This window comes from Parasteatoda tepidariorum, chromosome 10 (assembly GCF_043381705.1).
Source record: "Parasteatoda tepidariorum isolate YZ-2023 chromosome 10, CAS_Ptep_4.0, whole genome shotgun sequence".
Classification (NCBI taxonomy): Eukaryota; Metazoa; Arthropoda; class Arachnida; order Araneae; family Theridiidae; genus Parasteatoda; species Parasteatoda tepidariorum.
This window is the reverse complement of record NC_092213.1, coordinates 28,970,385-28,987,373: the sequence shown is the minus strand read 5'-3', so window position 1 is coordinate 28,987,373 and position 16,989 is coordinate 28,970,385. Positions and strand designations below refer to the sequence as shown.

Below are 16,989 nucleotides of genomic sequence, written 5' to 3'. Positions count from 1 at the left end.
ATATATATATATATATATATAACTGTCGTTGATCGAGCCAATTCCTGGGTTTTACGACTGTTCAACTCCGTATCCTTGTAATTTTGAAACCAATCCAGAAGACAAGGGAGCTTCTGGATCAGTACCCCAAGAGGTATTGATTTGTTACGGGAACTTGGAAGACTTTGTGACTCCGACAGATTTAACATGCATTAACCACCATTTACTCTACACAGGAGTCTTAAGCCGGAGGGGATAGAGCCCACGATCTCTTGGACACGGGTCCAGTGCCCTACCAACCAGGCTACTCCTACCCCCGAGTTAGTCTGTTTATAAAACTAGGCACCTCTGTTAACAGTAAGCTGCTTATTTCTCTGTTTTCTTTTATTTTTTATTTTTTTAAAATTTCTATGCCATAGAATAATCGGAACTTTCTATCAGAAAAAAGAGTTTGAAATAGAAATAAATGGCTAATGAGGTTAACTTCCTTTTTCTGTTACAGTTACTTGAAGGGAGAAAAAGAAGTGTGTATTACCAGGTACCATTATACTACGTTTTTCACTAAATTAAGAAAGTTATGCGCACTTATATGTTCAGCATCAAGGATTAAACACTTCTTATGTTAAGAAACGGCCAATAATTAATATTTAGTTGTGGAAAAAACGTTAATGAAATCTGATGAACAGCTAGTGAAAAAGATGTGATAAAAAACTTTAAAACCAGTTTGATTGGCTGATGAAACTTAAAATGCTTTCTCTGCTATCAGATAGGTTTTGAAATTCTCTGTTCTGCCTTCCTCATTTTGATTCTTTAGATTTCATTTTCTGCTTTCCTAACTTATATTAATATGAAACTTCTTTTACCTCGCTTATTAATATTTAATTTGTAACCCATAAAGGATTGCTAATAAATCCTCTCAGACTCTTTTTGACCTAATTTTTGCTAAGAATTTAAAAAAAGATAAACTAAGGGTGGTAAATACCTACACAATTTCCTGTAACTATAACATGTTCTTCATTATGCAACAGAAAATTGAACATTTTCGAAATTTCACATGACATGTCAATGTTTCAAAAATTATTTAAAATTTTATTATAATTTTAAGTAAGTTATTTGGATTATTTTTTTCTTCGCTAAATATTCTATTGATGCACCTAAACCAAACTTTTAAACTAGGCATTTATAAACTATTGTCTCTTAAACGAGAAGTTCAGATCCTATTAGCCAATTTATTTCCCATTCATCAATTTCCAAGCGATCGAAAAATCAAAATTTTCTAACAGTAAAAACGACAAAATTGGAAATAAAAATAAATTGGAAGCGTGGTAAACCCTATTTTTTTTACTGTAACAGCAAGGACATAAAAGAAGTGTGTGTGTGTGTGTAAGCAATTATCGTTATACTATGTTTTCTCTCTAAGTTAAAGATTGCTTAAGGAGGTTATAAACACTCCTTATATGCCAAGCATCAAGGCTTTGACATTCTGTATGTTATGAACACTTTCACCGCAAAGGAAGAGAAACGCAGTGAAGACACCCCAATAAGGCGTGGGAGACACATCAAAATCTGAAGGACACATTCACTTTTAACTGTGGTCGATTTTGAAGGATGTTTCCATATTTATGGAGACTTGTGAAATACTTTATACTGCATGGCAACAACAAAGAACGATTCATTGGTTTTGAAATGAGAAGTAAACAAGGTTTAGTGTGCAATAATGGTGAAATAAAATTAGAGAACAAAGGTAGAATTATTGTCAGATTGGTACAGATCAATAATGTGTTTGTTGTTTATTCTACATAAATGTTTCAACAATTTTAATTAGTTTTTTTTATCGTGGAACTATTTTCTAAATTCAAATGACGATACAGTACACTTTGTGCAGCATATAAATAAAGATAAACAACGCGAATAAAGTACAAATAATGACACTAAATGCAAGATATAGTTTCGGTTTTGCCAACAATAAATTTCTTCAGTGTGAACACAGAATGAAATGGAATATGTGAGATTAGACATACTCATACTCTGTAATATATATGAATAAAGCTAATCAACATAACTAGAATACAAATAAGGACACAAAAGACACGATATAGTTTTGGTTCTATTAACAAGAATCGGCTCCAGTGTTGCAGACACAGAATTAAATGCAATCTAGATGATACGGCATACTTTGTACAACATTTAAATAAAGCTAAACAACGCGAATAAAGGAACAAATAATGGCACAAAAGGCATGATATAGTTTCGGTTTCATCAACAATAAACTTCTTCAGTGTCGAGACACAGAATGGAATATATGAGATAAAATATACTTTGTACTTTATATGAATAAGGCTAAGTAACGTTAATAAATCAAAAATAATGACACAAAAGACATAATACAGTTTTGGTATTATCAGCAAGAAATTTCTTCAGAGTCGAGGCACAAAATTAAATGGAATAGATGACATGGTATAGTTTGTGCTACATATGACTAAGACTGTAAAACGCAATAAAACTCAAATAATGGCAATAAAAACATGCTTTCGCTTCGTCTCTAGCAACAAAATAACTTGGTTCCACATTGGGCCAATATTCATGAATCTTGACTAAATAACGTTTCAAAGGGCCGTTATTTTTCCAATATTGACCCGATATAGAATTTTCCGATTCACCCGATATTTTACAGAAACCGATATTTGTTCTATTTAGAACTGTCAGATTCACTTGATATTGTATGTCTATTATTTAGATGCTATAGGTACTATATTGGTCACTGTAGGCCCTATATAAGCCATTCCAGGACCAATATTAAAAAATCTAGACATTCGAATCTTGGTCCCTTGGTGCATGTTCTTATAGGATCCATATTGAGTCAATTTTGACCCCAATTGGGGCCAAGGTAAGATTATTGCTTGGGTTCTTCAGTGTCGAGACTCATAATGGAATAGAATACTGTGCTTTGATACAGAAGTAGGTTCTTGTTAATTGAACTGAAACTGGTATAGTATGGGTTATATAGTCCTATAGTATGGCTTATATAGTCCTATATAAGCCATTCCAGGACCAATATTAAAAAATCTAGACATTCCAATCTTGGTCCCTCGGTGCATGTTCTTATAGGATCCATATTGAGTCAATTTTGACCCCAATTGGGGCCAAGGTAAGATTGTTGCTTGGGTTCTTCAGTGTCGAGACACATAATGGTATAGAATACTATGGTTTGAAACAGAAGTAGATTCTTGTTAATTGAACTGAAATTAGTATAGTATGTCTATTTTTATGCCATTATTTTTGCTTCATTCATTTAATTTATCTTTGTTCCTATATTCGAAATGTATTCAAAATATGCTCATTAGATTTGAGGATAAGGTTGAGAAAAAATTATATTATTGTTATTTTTCAAAGAATCTCTTTAAAATGAGAGGAAAATTTTTTAACAAGAAATTCGGAATATAATAACTTACTATGGGTAGAAAGTCGTATCATGAGTTAAAAGAACTCTAGAAATATGCAAACGAAGAAGTTCTAGTTAACTTAGTTTCAAACACGTAATATTTTTTTTTCAAATATAGATTCAATAAATGGGCTAAGATCGTACTTTAGTTATTCTTACAGTCAAACAATAAGATTAGCAAGAAATACAAAACCTATATTTTAAGCTCCCATCTTTCAATTTTTCTTCCACTAAATTCTTTTAATGTAATTTTTGGTATCTCAATCAAAAACGACTCAATCAATATGTTTAAACAAGAAAAATTTACATTATTTTTATATTTCAGACGATATTTACATTCAGCGTAATTTTCAATCGAAATTTATGCTTTTTGTTCTTGAAGCTGTTCTTTAATAGCTCTGTCGTCACATAAAATGACGCTTTTTTAAGCGAATCATAAGCTATTTTTAATAACTGTTGGGAATTTGTAACGATTGTTCACGACTGTTAAATTGTTTTGTTTCTTACGAGTTTTCCATCTAATTCTGAAAATGGCGCAAAACATCAATGTGAGGAAAAGACAACGCGGGCCGTGGTAGCCCAATGGTAAGAGACCACTGGTAGCCCAATGGTTAGACTCCTGTCCCGAGTGGTTGGGGATCGATTCTCGACTCGATTAAGACCCATCGAGTGCATGCGATATACGTGCATGTGCTCGTAAAATCTGTGGAATTGAAAGTCCCGTTGTTGGTCACAAAGCAGTACCATACCATGGGTGCAGGAATCTGGAAAAAACTTCCCTTTCCTTCAGATCCATGTCTAAATTGAGGAAGTGGCCTCACGAATGAGTAGTGCTGTCATCTATCCGTAAGGTTCTGAACCACGACATACTTTCACCCTGTTCTCACTTGTCAAACGAGAGACGAACTTTCCTGACTTAATTCGCAAAAGGCCTATGACTAGTGAGCTTTGATTGCCCAAGTGTCAATAAAAACAACTAAGTCACAGTTTTGTAAAAATGAAAAGTGTTTGTTGTCTAACTTTAATACTTGAAAAATTACTTACTTGCTTCATTGTCTAGTTATAGAGATCGGAACAATTAAAAATTGACAAATATTAAAAGCAAACAATTTTTAATGTCTTTTAATAAAGATGAAGAAACGCTCCATTTTTATGAACAAAATATTGAAAAAGAATCTAAAATAGATAGGAATAGGCAAATAGAGAACCATAGCATCGGATACGGTCAGATAAAGAGAACTTAAGAGCGACATTAACCTTGGCTTGAAACAGGCTGTGATGTTTAAGAAGAAGGAGAAGAGAAAATAACAGTGAAAAAAAATTGTAGAGAAGGAGGAAAAAGTCGAGAGAGAGAAAGGCAAAAAAAAAAAAAAAAAAAAAAAAAAATGAAGAAGGCGAGTAGAAGAGAAGGTGAAGAAAAGAGAGGAAAGAAGAAGATAGAGAATTGAAAAGAATAAAAGATAAACGAACTACTTTACCAACTAAAACTTGTTTAATTTCAAAATTAAGGTTTTGTTTTTATAAAATAATAACATCTATAAATTTGAAACTTCAACTAACATTACTTGAAGGAAGGAATGAGAATTTAAACGAACCAAATAAGTTTTTGATAAATGCATCTACACTGTATTACATATAGTCTAATCGGTCATTATAAGTTCAAGTATGCAACTTTTTTATCTTCGTAATACTAATGTAAATCATTACAAGACGAGCAATTTATAAATAGTGGCATTACATGAAACACACCCAATAGGAATTCACATATTATTGCACCCATTCCTCATGGTCTTAATCATTTTAAGAAACCAAGATTAGTTAATTCTTGAATAAATTCTAATTCTTGAATTTACTCTTAAGGCTATATTCATATGAACTCTCATGAACTTTATTTTTGCATTCGGTTTTGTGTTACAGTTTGCCTATCTTTTATTCATTACTATCTCCACCCGTTGTCGGGAAACGCTATAAGTCGCGTGACAGTTGATGACATGTGATTTATCTTGTCAATTTTTTATATAGAAAACATAGTCTCGGTGTTTTGATAAATAAATTACGGTTTTATTTTAAACCCTGCTTTAGCATTAAATGTAAATTCCCTAGGGTAGTTATCATAAATATTTTTTCTCAAAAATTTTTTAAAATTTATTTGTAAAATACATTCGTTTTCATAACATAGTACTCACATTTAAATTATATTTCATCGTAAAAGTATTTGGGGAGATGGAATAAAGAACTGTAATCGGATACCTGTAAGCGACATCATCGTTTAAGCCAATCAAGTTCGACACATATGAGTGATGTCACCGGCGGACATCATATTAAAAATGATGTGAAAATTGATTCAGCTTGATAAGAAACCAAACCTAGTTCCTGTGGCGCTAACTCGCCAAGCACAACCACGTGATTAGGTCCAACCATGTGATTGAAATCGCATGTTTGAGTGTAATCACGTATTATTCTTCTCGCGTTGCCAGCACCCACCCGTGTTTTGCATAGTACAATAAGTTCGTTTCAAAAATTACAAAAATAAATATAGTCTAATTTTATATTGTTTTTATTTAGTGACTTATTATTTTTAGGATGGGGGTTAGAGCTAAACGTCTATTGTTCACAAATTTTTTAAAAAAATTTCTGTAATTTTTCTAAACATATTTGAAGGGTTTGGTGCAATATTGTAATGAGTAACACTTTTTCCAAAGAGACATTTTTGCACCAACTGTTTCTTAGCATTGCTTTCAGATAAACAGATCTCTAATTTCCACTAGATAGCAGCATAATAAGCAGATAACATCTTATTGCCTACAGTGATTTCAGAATTTCCATAGGATAACAATACAATGAAGAAAATTTTTTATTACCTACATTGATTTCAGTTTTTTGTCTTTCAGATAACACAAAAAAGAGAATCATCTTATTGCCCACATTGATTTCGGAATTTCTACTAGATAACACAATAAGCAGAAACATCTTATTTCCTTGAATGATTTCAAAATTTCCATAGGATAGCAACACATAGAAAAACATCTTATTGCCTACATTGATTTCGGAATTTCTGCTAGATAACCACACAATTAAGTAAACATCTTATTACTTACTTTGATTTTAGAATTTTTTTCTCTAGATAACACAATAAAGATAATCATTTTATTGCCTGCATTGATTTCGGAATTTCCATTGAATAACAAGACAATAAGGAAAAACATCTTACTGCCTAGATTGATTTCAGAATTTCTACTAGAAAACAACACAGTAAAAAAAAACATCTTATTACATACACTGATTTCAGATTTTTTTTTCTGTATAACGGAATAAAGATAATCATTATTGCTGACATTGATTTCAGAATTTTTACTAGATAACAACACAATAAAGCGAAACATCTTATTGCCATAACTTTGGTCATTTCTGCATTTTCTCAAATAAACAAGTGAATTTTTTGTATGGAATACTTTTAATTATCTTAATGAGATAATCAGACACAAGAAATTTAGAAACTATAAAATACATAAATTTTTTAAAATTTATAATTTCCTAATTCCATTTAAAAAAAATTATGATCCTATAAGAAATTTCGAAAAATTGTTTAGATTCCTTTTGTGAAATTGTTTTGTATTTCTTTAAAAAAATTTTAAATGTAAAGTTCAATCACCCAATAAAAAATACAATATTGAACTTAAAAAGAAAAATAAGAAGAACAAAAAATTAATAAAGAAAAACGAAGAAAAGAAGAAAGAAACAGTTTTTGGGGAAATAGGCGCTTTTTTTGAATAAAATGTTATTTGATATTTTCATGAAAGAAGACCTTTAGCAGAATGCATGCTTCAATATTATTTATTTCCTACATTTTATAAATTCTTTTTTAAATTTTTTGAAACTTTACAACTTTTCAGTTCATAAACTCTGATACATTTTTATTGTTCAATGAAATGTATGATTTATTGGTGTTAATAATGTCAATGCCATTTTTGAAGCCAATAGATCTTTTTTCCCCTTATTTTTTATGATTAAGTTTTGTTTCCGTTGGGTTCTTTATATTGACATAGGAAAGGCATATATACTTAAAGGAAGTTAGTTTTTTTAGATCTGATTCAGTATTTTAAAATATCGTCTGCACTAATTAATTAGCATATTTAAGGTTAAGCCTTCGACCCGATCATCAAAAGGTAATCAGCTTAGTTTTCTTTTGCAATTTACAAACCAAAAATTGAAGAAAAAAAAAGAAGAAAAAAACGTGTCCGAAAATTTGTACTTGAGTTGATAGAAAGTGCCCCGAAATTGGATGCAGCAGAATTTAGCGGAATGCCATAGCATTAATCAACTAAAAGTTAATTAGAGCAGTTAAGTTTTCCCCTCTATGTAACTTGTATCAGGATCAGCTCAACTTACAAAGACAGTTTGTAAGCTAAGCTAACCTTGAAGAGCAACGTTTGACACAAAAATCACCAAGTTTTTTTATTCAGGTTCAGATGCTGTATTGTAATGGAGTCATAAAGTACGAAACCATGTGAGCCTGGTTGAGGAACTCCAACTTTAAACATAGCCCCTTAATTTTTGTCATATAACTTAGTCGAGATTGCTAATATAAAAGATATCAAGTAAGACTAGATTCAACCACCACGTCGATCATGATTTAGCGATCTCTAATCTTTGTCAGAATATGTTGATAGTAATTGATAGCACATATAAATGATTTTAAGCCAGACAAGATTCAACCACAGCGATGATCCGTTTCATAATTTCCTATCTGAATCAGGCATTTCTGTCGAAAACTAAATTATTTATGTACAATATTTTAAGCTAGATTATCGATTGGGGATGATCGATTTCGGGATGGAACCGATGACTGCTCAAATTACTCTTTAAACCAGGACATGAGATTTCAGTTCTACAGGTACCATCTCAGATTAAAAATTTTGCTTGCCACTATTTTGATAAGAAATATGTTCCATTTTGAAAATGCTAACTGATGTAGTGTAAAGAACTTTTTGACGACCAAAAAGGAATATAGGAACTGAAACATATTTATTACAAAATAATAATAATAACACAAGGTTGCAATGGTTCAGATATTATCTACTTAACATTAAAAGTCATAAAATTAGAAAAATGTGAGAAATGTTCCCATACTTATAACGGAAAAAAAGGATTCTACATATTGCTTTGACGTTGCCTCATGGCAAACATCAAACTAAAAGAACCCAATCTACAGCAAGCTCTTAATGCTGGAAAAAATATGGTAGTTTGATATGAAACACAACATTTTAAAAGACTACTCGTCAACCCCAAATAAACGGGTGCTAGTGGCGAGTTGTCGAGTGGAAATTTTGTACCCTGCGTTAAACTACTTGTATGCATGATCATATTCTTCTAAAATCAAAAACTGTTTTAAATTACTGCAGTTGTTGTTAATGCATGATGAAGAAATTTAGCTTTAGTGACATAAAGACTAGGGCTTTGAATTGCGACCCGAAAGGTCATGGGTTTGAACCTAGTCCAATATTTAGAGTCCTTTATAAGTTTCAACAATATCGGGGACATGTGATTGGGACGTATTGGTCCCCTTATTGGACTTCAGTCCGTAATCCCTTCCCCCATGCATAGAGACAATAAATTATAGAGAAAAGTTGAACTGAAATATATTTTACGATTGTATTTCTGGGAAATCGAACCTTCTTTAACTAAACGTTTATTATAATCTTTGAGTATTTTTTTTTCTTTCGGGGTATGAACCCATGGCTGATAAAGCCATGGGTTCATGCTGCTGTAGAAGATCTTATATTTTCGGCCAGCCCAATATTAGAATTGAACTATTCTCTGCTTACGGAAATCAAGATATCTTTAAAACTTTTATTTAATGAAAGAGTCTAGGCAAAAATTCATTTTATTGATGCGTGCGTGAGTTAAGTAAAGAAGATATACGAACTTCAATTACAGAATTACGAAACAATTGTTAAATTCCTCACATAAATTCTTAACTACAATACTATATTATTTTAAATTGACTACATACATCATTTGGTGTCTGACATTCCTTTAGTAATTTATCGATTCGGTTTCTTTCAATTGTGTATTATCTTTGGAACAAGTACCACGTTTTCTTTCATTTCAATTCACTGTTCTATATACCAATTACAGATGTGCTTTGAGTATGAATTGGCCATGCCTTCCAACCCTTGAAATTACTCTTTCTTCTTTGCTTTCTCTTAACACTTCTCCTCTAAAAGGACACCTGTTTGTTTTTAAGAAGTGAAATAATGGGAATCAACAATAATAAGAAAAAAGTGTCGGCGAGTTCTAACCAATGGAACCTCTGTCCACGACCTTAAGTTGTTACGTCACGCTCATTGCAACAATAGGAAAAGTTGTAATTCCACACTAGCGCCGCCTCGTTACCAGGTAAGGAGAAAGGAAGTAATTCATTGCCGAACTCGCTTTCAGTAAAAGAAGTACACAGGTACAGTTGCGATCAGTTTCTACCGAGTTATGACGTTTCTTAGGAATAGCAAACGACATTTTAAGGATTGATAGTAATCGTCTGCAAAGTTTATTTTTCGCTATGGGAGCTACCTAAGTTCAGTGCGATCGTCTGCTTTTTTTGAAGAATTTTTAGTGTTTTTATAGTGATTTTGTGTGCGAAATAACCATGGACTTAACAAGATATTGGTGTGTTGGCCTATTTCTTCTCTTCAGACTGGTTTCGGTAAGCCGATGTTTCTTCCTCTGTTTTGTTTTGGTATTACTAACTATACCCGCACCTGGGCTAAAGAGATGTTTATAGATTCACGCCGCACATGTTTACAATTGCCAATTTTTTGCTTATAATGCTATTTGAATATCATGTTCTAAGTTTTAAAAGTTATTATCATGAAGCAAATTCGTATTTTATTTTTATAAAGTTTAATTTTTTTAAAACTTTTTGTAATAAACTCCAAGTTTGCAAAATACTAGAATATATTATTTGAAAAAAAGAAAAACATAATAAAAAAAAAGCAAACAAAGCTGCTAAAATAAATGGCATGTAATCAACATTTTTTACTCAAAATTTCTCTGTTTTATACTACGCTGTGTTTAAGTAAAAACTTCTTTGAAATTTATTTACTTTAACTATTACTGTAAATTATTTAAAAATTATGTGTTCACTTTCCTTGCTTATATTTGTTTACACATCTGAAAGATTTTAAACAAAAATATCATAAGTCTCTTTATTTTTGTTTAAACTAGATTTAAGTGAATATTACTTTTTATTGTTATTTTTTTACCAAAATAGTTTAAAATATTTGAGTTGACACACAAAAAAAAAATTGTAAATATTTTAACGAAACGTTATATTCAATTTAGCTGCTCTTAATTTAGTTACTTTCGATTTTTTAGAATGTAAGTTTTTAATTACATTTCATAAAATTTATTTGTGTTCAGAGCAAACCTATTATTTCAAAATTAATAATTTATTTTACTTTCCAAAAAACTGTTTAATAGGTATTGAATTTAAAACGTGACAAATATAATTGGATCGAAGAAAAAATTTGCTATTACGATATGCAAATAATAATCGCTAAGATAAAGAACTTTTATTATTGAAACAAAATCAATCTTTATCTAATTTTATTCATCGATATTGTTTACATATTTGATTATAAATCTATGCACAAAAGAGTTTTCAAAGAGAGAATATTTGAAGAAAATTTGTTTTATATTATGAGTAAAAAATAGCGTTTTTTAACTTCTTTTTTATTATTATGAATAAAAACACTATTGAAATATTAAACCAGTAGTATTGTAAAAATTTATTATATAATAATTTTTTTCTTTAAAAAAAAAGTCACTGTTTAAAAAATAGTTCCATGTTGTATATTATTCCATTTCACTTTGCAGAAAAAAAAGCTTGCCTAATTGAGCTATGTTAGCAGGAAAATAAAGTAAAACTTATTCTTTGATACAATTTAAATTAAATGCTATCGAATGTTAATGGTATGTTTCTATTTCAAAATAATTATTTAAGATCAAGCAATGTTTTGCACTTGCGCAATGTTTCTAAACTAAAAATGCTAAAAATAGTTTCCTTTAATAACACTCTTAGAGCTCTCCTCATTCTCTTACATGCATACCTTTAAAATCTAGATTTTTTTCTTAAAATATTTATATTACTTGAATCAAAGTGTGAAAAATTATTGGAAATTCTAGACATAAATTCTAGATGTAAATTGGAAGTTCTAGATGTAAAATTATTGGAAATTATTGATGAGTAGCTTTTGTAATTAAAACAAAATATTTTTCTTTAAAACTAAAATCTATATTTTACTCTTATATTAGATAATTAAAATGCGATTCAATTTTAAATACTTTCAGCAATGTAACTTGTTTCTACGTTAGAACAATTACATCTGGAAAAATAAGGAACGCCAGGCGTTGTTTTCTTTCAATACCTCTAAAATAAAATAAAAACTGGAACGGATGTGTCATAACGATCTTCAAAACATTTTCAAATATTAAAGTCTAAACAAAAACTAGCAAATTTAATTCTTTTTCAACTTAAACTTTTCAAAATGATCCCAATTTGCAGATAAAATAATTTCAACCTAATTTAAACAGATCTATTAATTAAATAAAATAATAAATGTTAATTTTTAGAGCAGAAATCTATGAACGTTAATTTCTAAAGTAAAAACCTCTAAACATATTATAATCTCAAACGAGATTTACTACATCTCCTATATTTTCTTGTGTAAACTATTTAATTATTCTAAGTTCTCCACATTTCTTAAACTAAATATTTTAAATTTTCTTAAACGTTCTTAAAAAAATTTTGACCACTTTCTTTAATAAAATATAAATGAGTTAATTTTTCTATAGTTATATGATTTTAAATCTTTTTTTGAGATTTTAATTCTACGTTATTTTTTTTTTAAATAACAGCAAGCGTTAAATAATTACAAAATATATTTTACGATGTAAAAAAAAACAAGTGTAATTATTTAGTACAGAAATAATTGAGCATAATCTTAAATTCTAAAAGATTAAAGAAAGAATAAGCTAATTTACAGATAGTTTATAATTTGTTTTACTTTTGAGATTAAGTACATCCTATAAAATAAAAATAGAATTTCTTATGAAAATAATTCCAAAAGAAAATTTAGGATACTGATAAACTCTGTTTCATTTTAGTTTCATAGTACTATAAATATAAATGACCTTTCTGAGTTGAATAAAATATCCAATTGAATCCGAAACAAAACATTACCGTGTGCTTATTTTTCTTTTCTTTTTTTCTGAATAGTGTGGGAAAATTCCGTTTGTTGAATTGACCTAAAACTTCCACGACTCTAACCCGGCATTTGGAGTATTTTTTACCTTTTTCTCCTCTTCATTTAATCAATACTTTTTTTAGTTGATGGAATATTCTTTTCAAGTTCCCGTGAAAGAATAATCTAGTGTATCTTCAACTGCAAAGAAAACATTTTTTGTTTTTCAATTTCTTCAAATTAAGTTGAGTAAACCGCGAAGTATAAGCTCTAAACTGAAAATAATTTTGAATAAAATAGTTTCTAAATAACAAATTAATTTTATCCAGAGATATTTAAATTCAATTTATTTTGATTAAATTATTAGCAATTACAAATAATTTTTCATCAATTAATGACTAATTCACAAATTGATTTGTTAAAAAAATCTTAATTAGCTTATTTTGTTTAATTAATTACAATGATGAATTATTTTGAATAAAATGGCTAAATTTGAAATTGCTTTGACAAGAGAATTTTCTTTGCAATTTATTTTGATGATAATTTGTTTCATTATAATTTAATTTGCAACTTATTTTGTTAATAAGGATTCAAATTATTTAGAACGAAATTACTAAGTGTTTTGAACAAATTATTGTAAAAGAATTTTTAATTTCAGTCTGTTTTCGTTAAACTAGTAACAATTACAATTTATTTAGCTTCAGCAATAATTAAGCTAATGATTTAAAACAAAATTGTTTTTGAACGAAATAAAAATTTTGAAGTGATAAAAATGTTTTTGGAATTATTTAGTTAGTCATGAACGTTCTTAACTAATTTATATATTTGAAATTTTTAGATTTATTTATATATTTATAAGCGAATGTAATAAAAAATTTAAATGTTTAATATACGAAACGTATTAAATTACTAATATTTATATCATTGTTTTTTCTCGGTTTGCATCTTTTTGACTTTAAAATGCGCTAAGATTTATGATTTTATAGTATGATTATAAGAAATATCATGATTTTAAACAAAGGATGAAAAAAAACATGCACATTTTAATGTTACATAATTTTTTTCAATTCTTAACATTAAGAAGAAAAGAACATAACTTTTACTTCAAAAATTGCTTATGATTTATTTTACTGTGGAAGTTACCAGATAAAGCTGTGAATACTTCATTTTAAAAGATACATTTTTACATTATTTTAAGCCTAAAATAGAGCTCAAATGCATTTAAAATAGTATGATTTCCTGAGCTGTTTTCTTTTATGCTAAGATAATAGCAATTAACTTAAAGCTTAAGGATTTTTCTTAATTTATGCACCAAAACATTTCTAAAATTTTATTTTAAAAGTAATTTTACTAAAAATAATTATTTTACAAATGGAAATCAGATTTGTTTATCCAAGAAAGTAAGGTCATAAAGTATACAAAAGTAGAATATATATAAAGCACAAAGAATTTCATTTCTTTCTGTGTATAAATAATGCCGATGCAGAGAGAGAAAAAAATTCTCTTAAAAATAACGTACTAGTATGGCAATGACTTTTCTGATTAATAAAAAAATATATATATAATTCTGGTTATGGAACTAAAATGTATGGTATTTAAACCATTCATTTAGTAATTTGGAAATTAACCATTCATTTAGTAATTGGTGACAGGTTAATTGGAAATTCTGGTTTTCAAAACTATAGTACTTATTTCTACACATTTAGTAAAAATACAAAGCTGAGAAGTAAATTTAACCGAATAAATGTTTTTTTATACCATTCGCTAAGGTATCATGATAAAATTATCAAATCTTAACACATTTATCAAATTTTTTCACATATTATAAAACCATATTTTATTCTTAATTTTACTAAAATCATTACCTAAGGGATTCGTGCTTTACCGTACTTTCTGGAGTTCCCATAGAACCAGAAACATGAGAAATTTTATCTCATTCTATTAGTTTTAACTATATCTACTTTTTTTTTCTCGGTGTGATTTTTGCTTAGTACCAGTGTATTTTTATGTTCTATTTATTTTAATTTGAATTTTACTCACCCGTATCACTATAGCATCAATTGTTTTCGCATATATATTTTTACACTTCATTGATTGGACAACGTTTATAATGAATGTGAACGAGACATTTAAATGTGAGATTTGTTTGAAAATTGTCTTGATTTTTGCGAAGTCTATCGGGGAAGCCTAGTTACAGAATTACAGTGATTAAAAATTTATGTATGTTTTGTAATTGATCTAAGATTGTATAATAGGACTGTCCTGAGTCAAAGGATCTTGAATCAAATACCATCATTATATCTACTACACTAAGAAAAAGAATATGATCAAAACTATCGGAATTTTTTAAATTTACCGTGTTTTTGTCTTCATGAGAACGCCAAAACGATAGATAATTTTCGCCTCAACGTTTTGGTAAGATTAACGAAAAAATATGATTTTATAATAAGTGATAAAATTTGGTAAATGTCGTAAAATTTAATAATTTTATCATGATACCTTAGATCAATGCGCAAAAACCCTTTATTCGGTTAAATTTATGAATCAGTTTTGTATTTTTTACTAAATGCGTGGTTATAAGAACTATAATTTCACAAACCATATTTACCATATGAACATAAAAATTACCAAATAAATGGTTTAAATATTTATTTTTCTGTTGTTTTTTTTTAAAACCAGAATTAAGTTTTCTTATTTATTTATTTTACATCTATTAAAAAAAAGGCCATTAATATTCATTACGCACGGTAACTTTATCAAGAAGTTTTTAACACTGAATGGATATCTTCTACTGTCTCATTGGGACAAAAATTGTGAAAATTTGAATAAAAGTGTCCAGTTTAAAAAAAGAACAATCACTAATTTTGTTGATTTGTTTACGGTCTCAACGGGACAGAATTTTGGATTTTTATTAAAAACAGTATTTTGGATAGCATTAAAATTAAGTAAGTGTATTACTATATCGGTTGACAATTTCTCAATGATCATAAAAAATATCAAGAGAATGAAAAATTAGCATGAAAATACAGTCACACACTGAGAGGGTGAAAATCGTAAAATGCTCATGCAGTTTTCGACCCCAAACTGAAAAACAGCTACGAAAAAATACTACAGATTGCTAACAACAAAAATAATTACATGATTTATTATAAACAAGAGTTGTTCGAAGTGGCACCCGATGACGTCATTGGACAGTCTACTTTGGCGTGAAAACGATCTCCTGAACGTGTTCGTAGATACTAAGTGCACTTTTAATATCTACCAAAGAAACAACAAGGCTATAGCCGTCGCATAAAGTAGTGATTTAAAATGTCTCCATAGGAGAAAGTGACATGAATTTAGATCTGGCGAACACGGAGGTGTATATGCGACGGATCCAGTTCCGTTTATGTTTTTTTACTCGAATTTCCCCCAATCGACGTAATTTGCGTCCTATGTTCATGATAAACTCTTCTGAATTCGTTTATTGGATTTTGGAATACCCTGTATTTATTTAAAAATGTGCGTTTTATATTTAGTGCTTTTGAAGGATTAGAATATACTTTCGCATCTAAAATCTTGTACATTTATTCTTGTTAAGACCTTAGCTTATATTTATTCTAGTTAAGAGCTTATTAAATTTTGTACATTTATTTTTGTTTTATTTTTTTAAATGCTACCGTAAGCCAGCAAAAAATTCTGAATTTTTTTAAAATAATATTTTGAGTTTCAAGCACTTCTAGGCTAGTTTTTATAACTCAGAACTCATTGATGTGGCAGAATTTTAAAATTCTGCATACTTTTTAACGGTGGGATTGCCAAGAATTTAGCACTGACGCTAAAATATTTTAAATACCTAGACTTTTTTTTTTCGACCAACCTACTGTCTATTCATTCAGCAATAAAGAAAATTATTAATATTTCTGTCTTATAGTTTTAATTCTGTAGATCATTAAAATAAAAACAGAAATCAACAATTGAGTCAACTTTTTTCTCAGCCGATAGATTCATAATCAGCTGGAAAAGTGAAATTAATCGGATTAAAAAGAAGAGTTATCACTTTTACTGAATCTTCGTGTGAAACGGAATGAAAAAAATGCTTCAAAACAACAAACAGGATATAGTTTTGATTTTCGGTAATTTTGATATTATATAAATGCAGATTGAAAAAAGAAATCTCGAGGTATATAATTAAGGTATTATTATTGGGAAAAATGAAATAACGCTTCGCACTTTTTTTTTCACTTTAAATATCTTCGGTTGTTTGTGTAAGGGTAAATGATCATCCATTAAATGTATTAAAATAATAATTATATGTATTTCGCAAAAGAATGGATATTCACAGAT

The 16,989-nt window shown here is 28.9% G+C and overlaps 1 protein-coding gene across 2 annotated transcripts in view; it reads left to right on the top strand.

Annotated features, from left to right (window-relative positions):
- The window catches only part of LOC107437618 (uncharacterized), a 164,395-nt gene that overhangs the window by 63,660 nt on the left and 83,746 nt on the right, over positions 1-16,989 (top strand). The window contains exon 1 of one of the 2 annotated variants that reach the window (XM_043044136.2): positions 9,796-10,124. The exons of the other annotated variant lie outside the window; for it this stretch is intronic. Within the exon in view, the coding sequence (XP_042900070.1) occupies positions 10,068-10,124 (57 nt within the window). The 5' untranslated portion in view covers positions 9,796-10,067. Of the gene's footprint in view, positions 1-9,795; positions 10,125-16,989 lie in introns of those variants that run through there. 2 annotated transcript variants of the gene reach the window in all.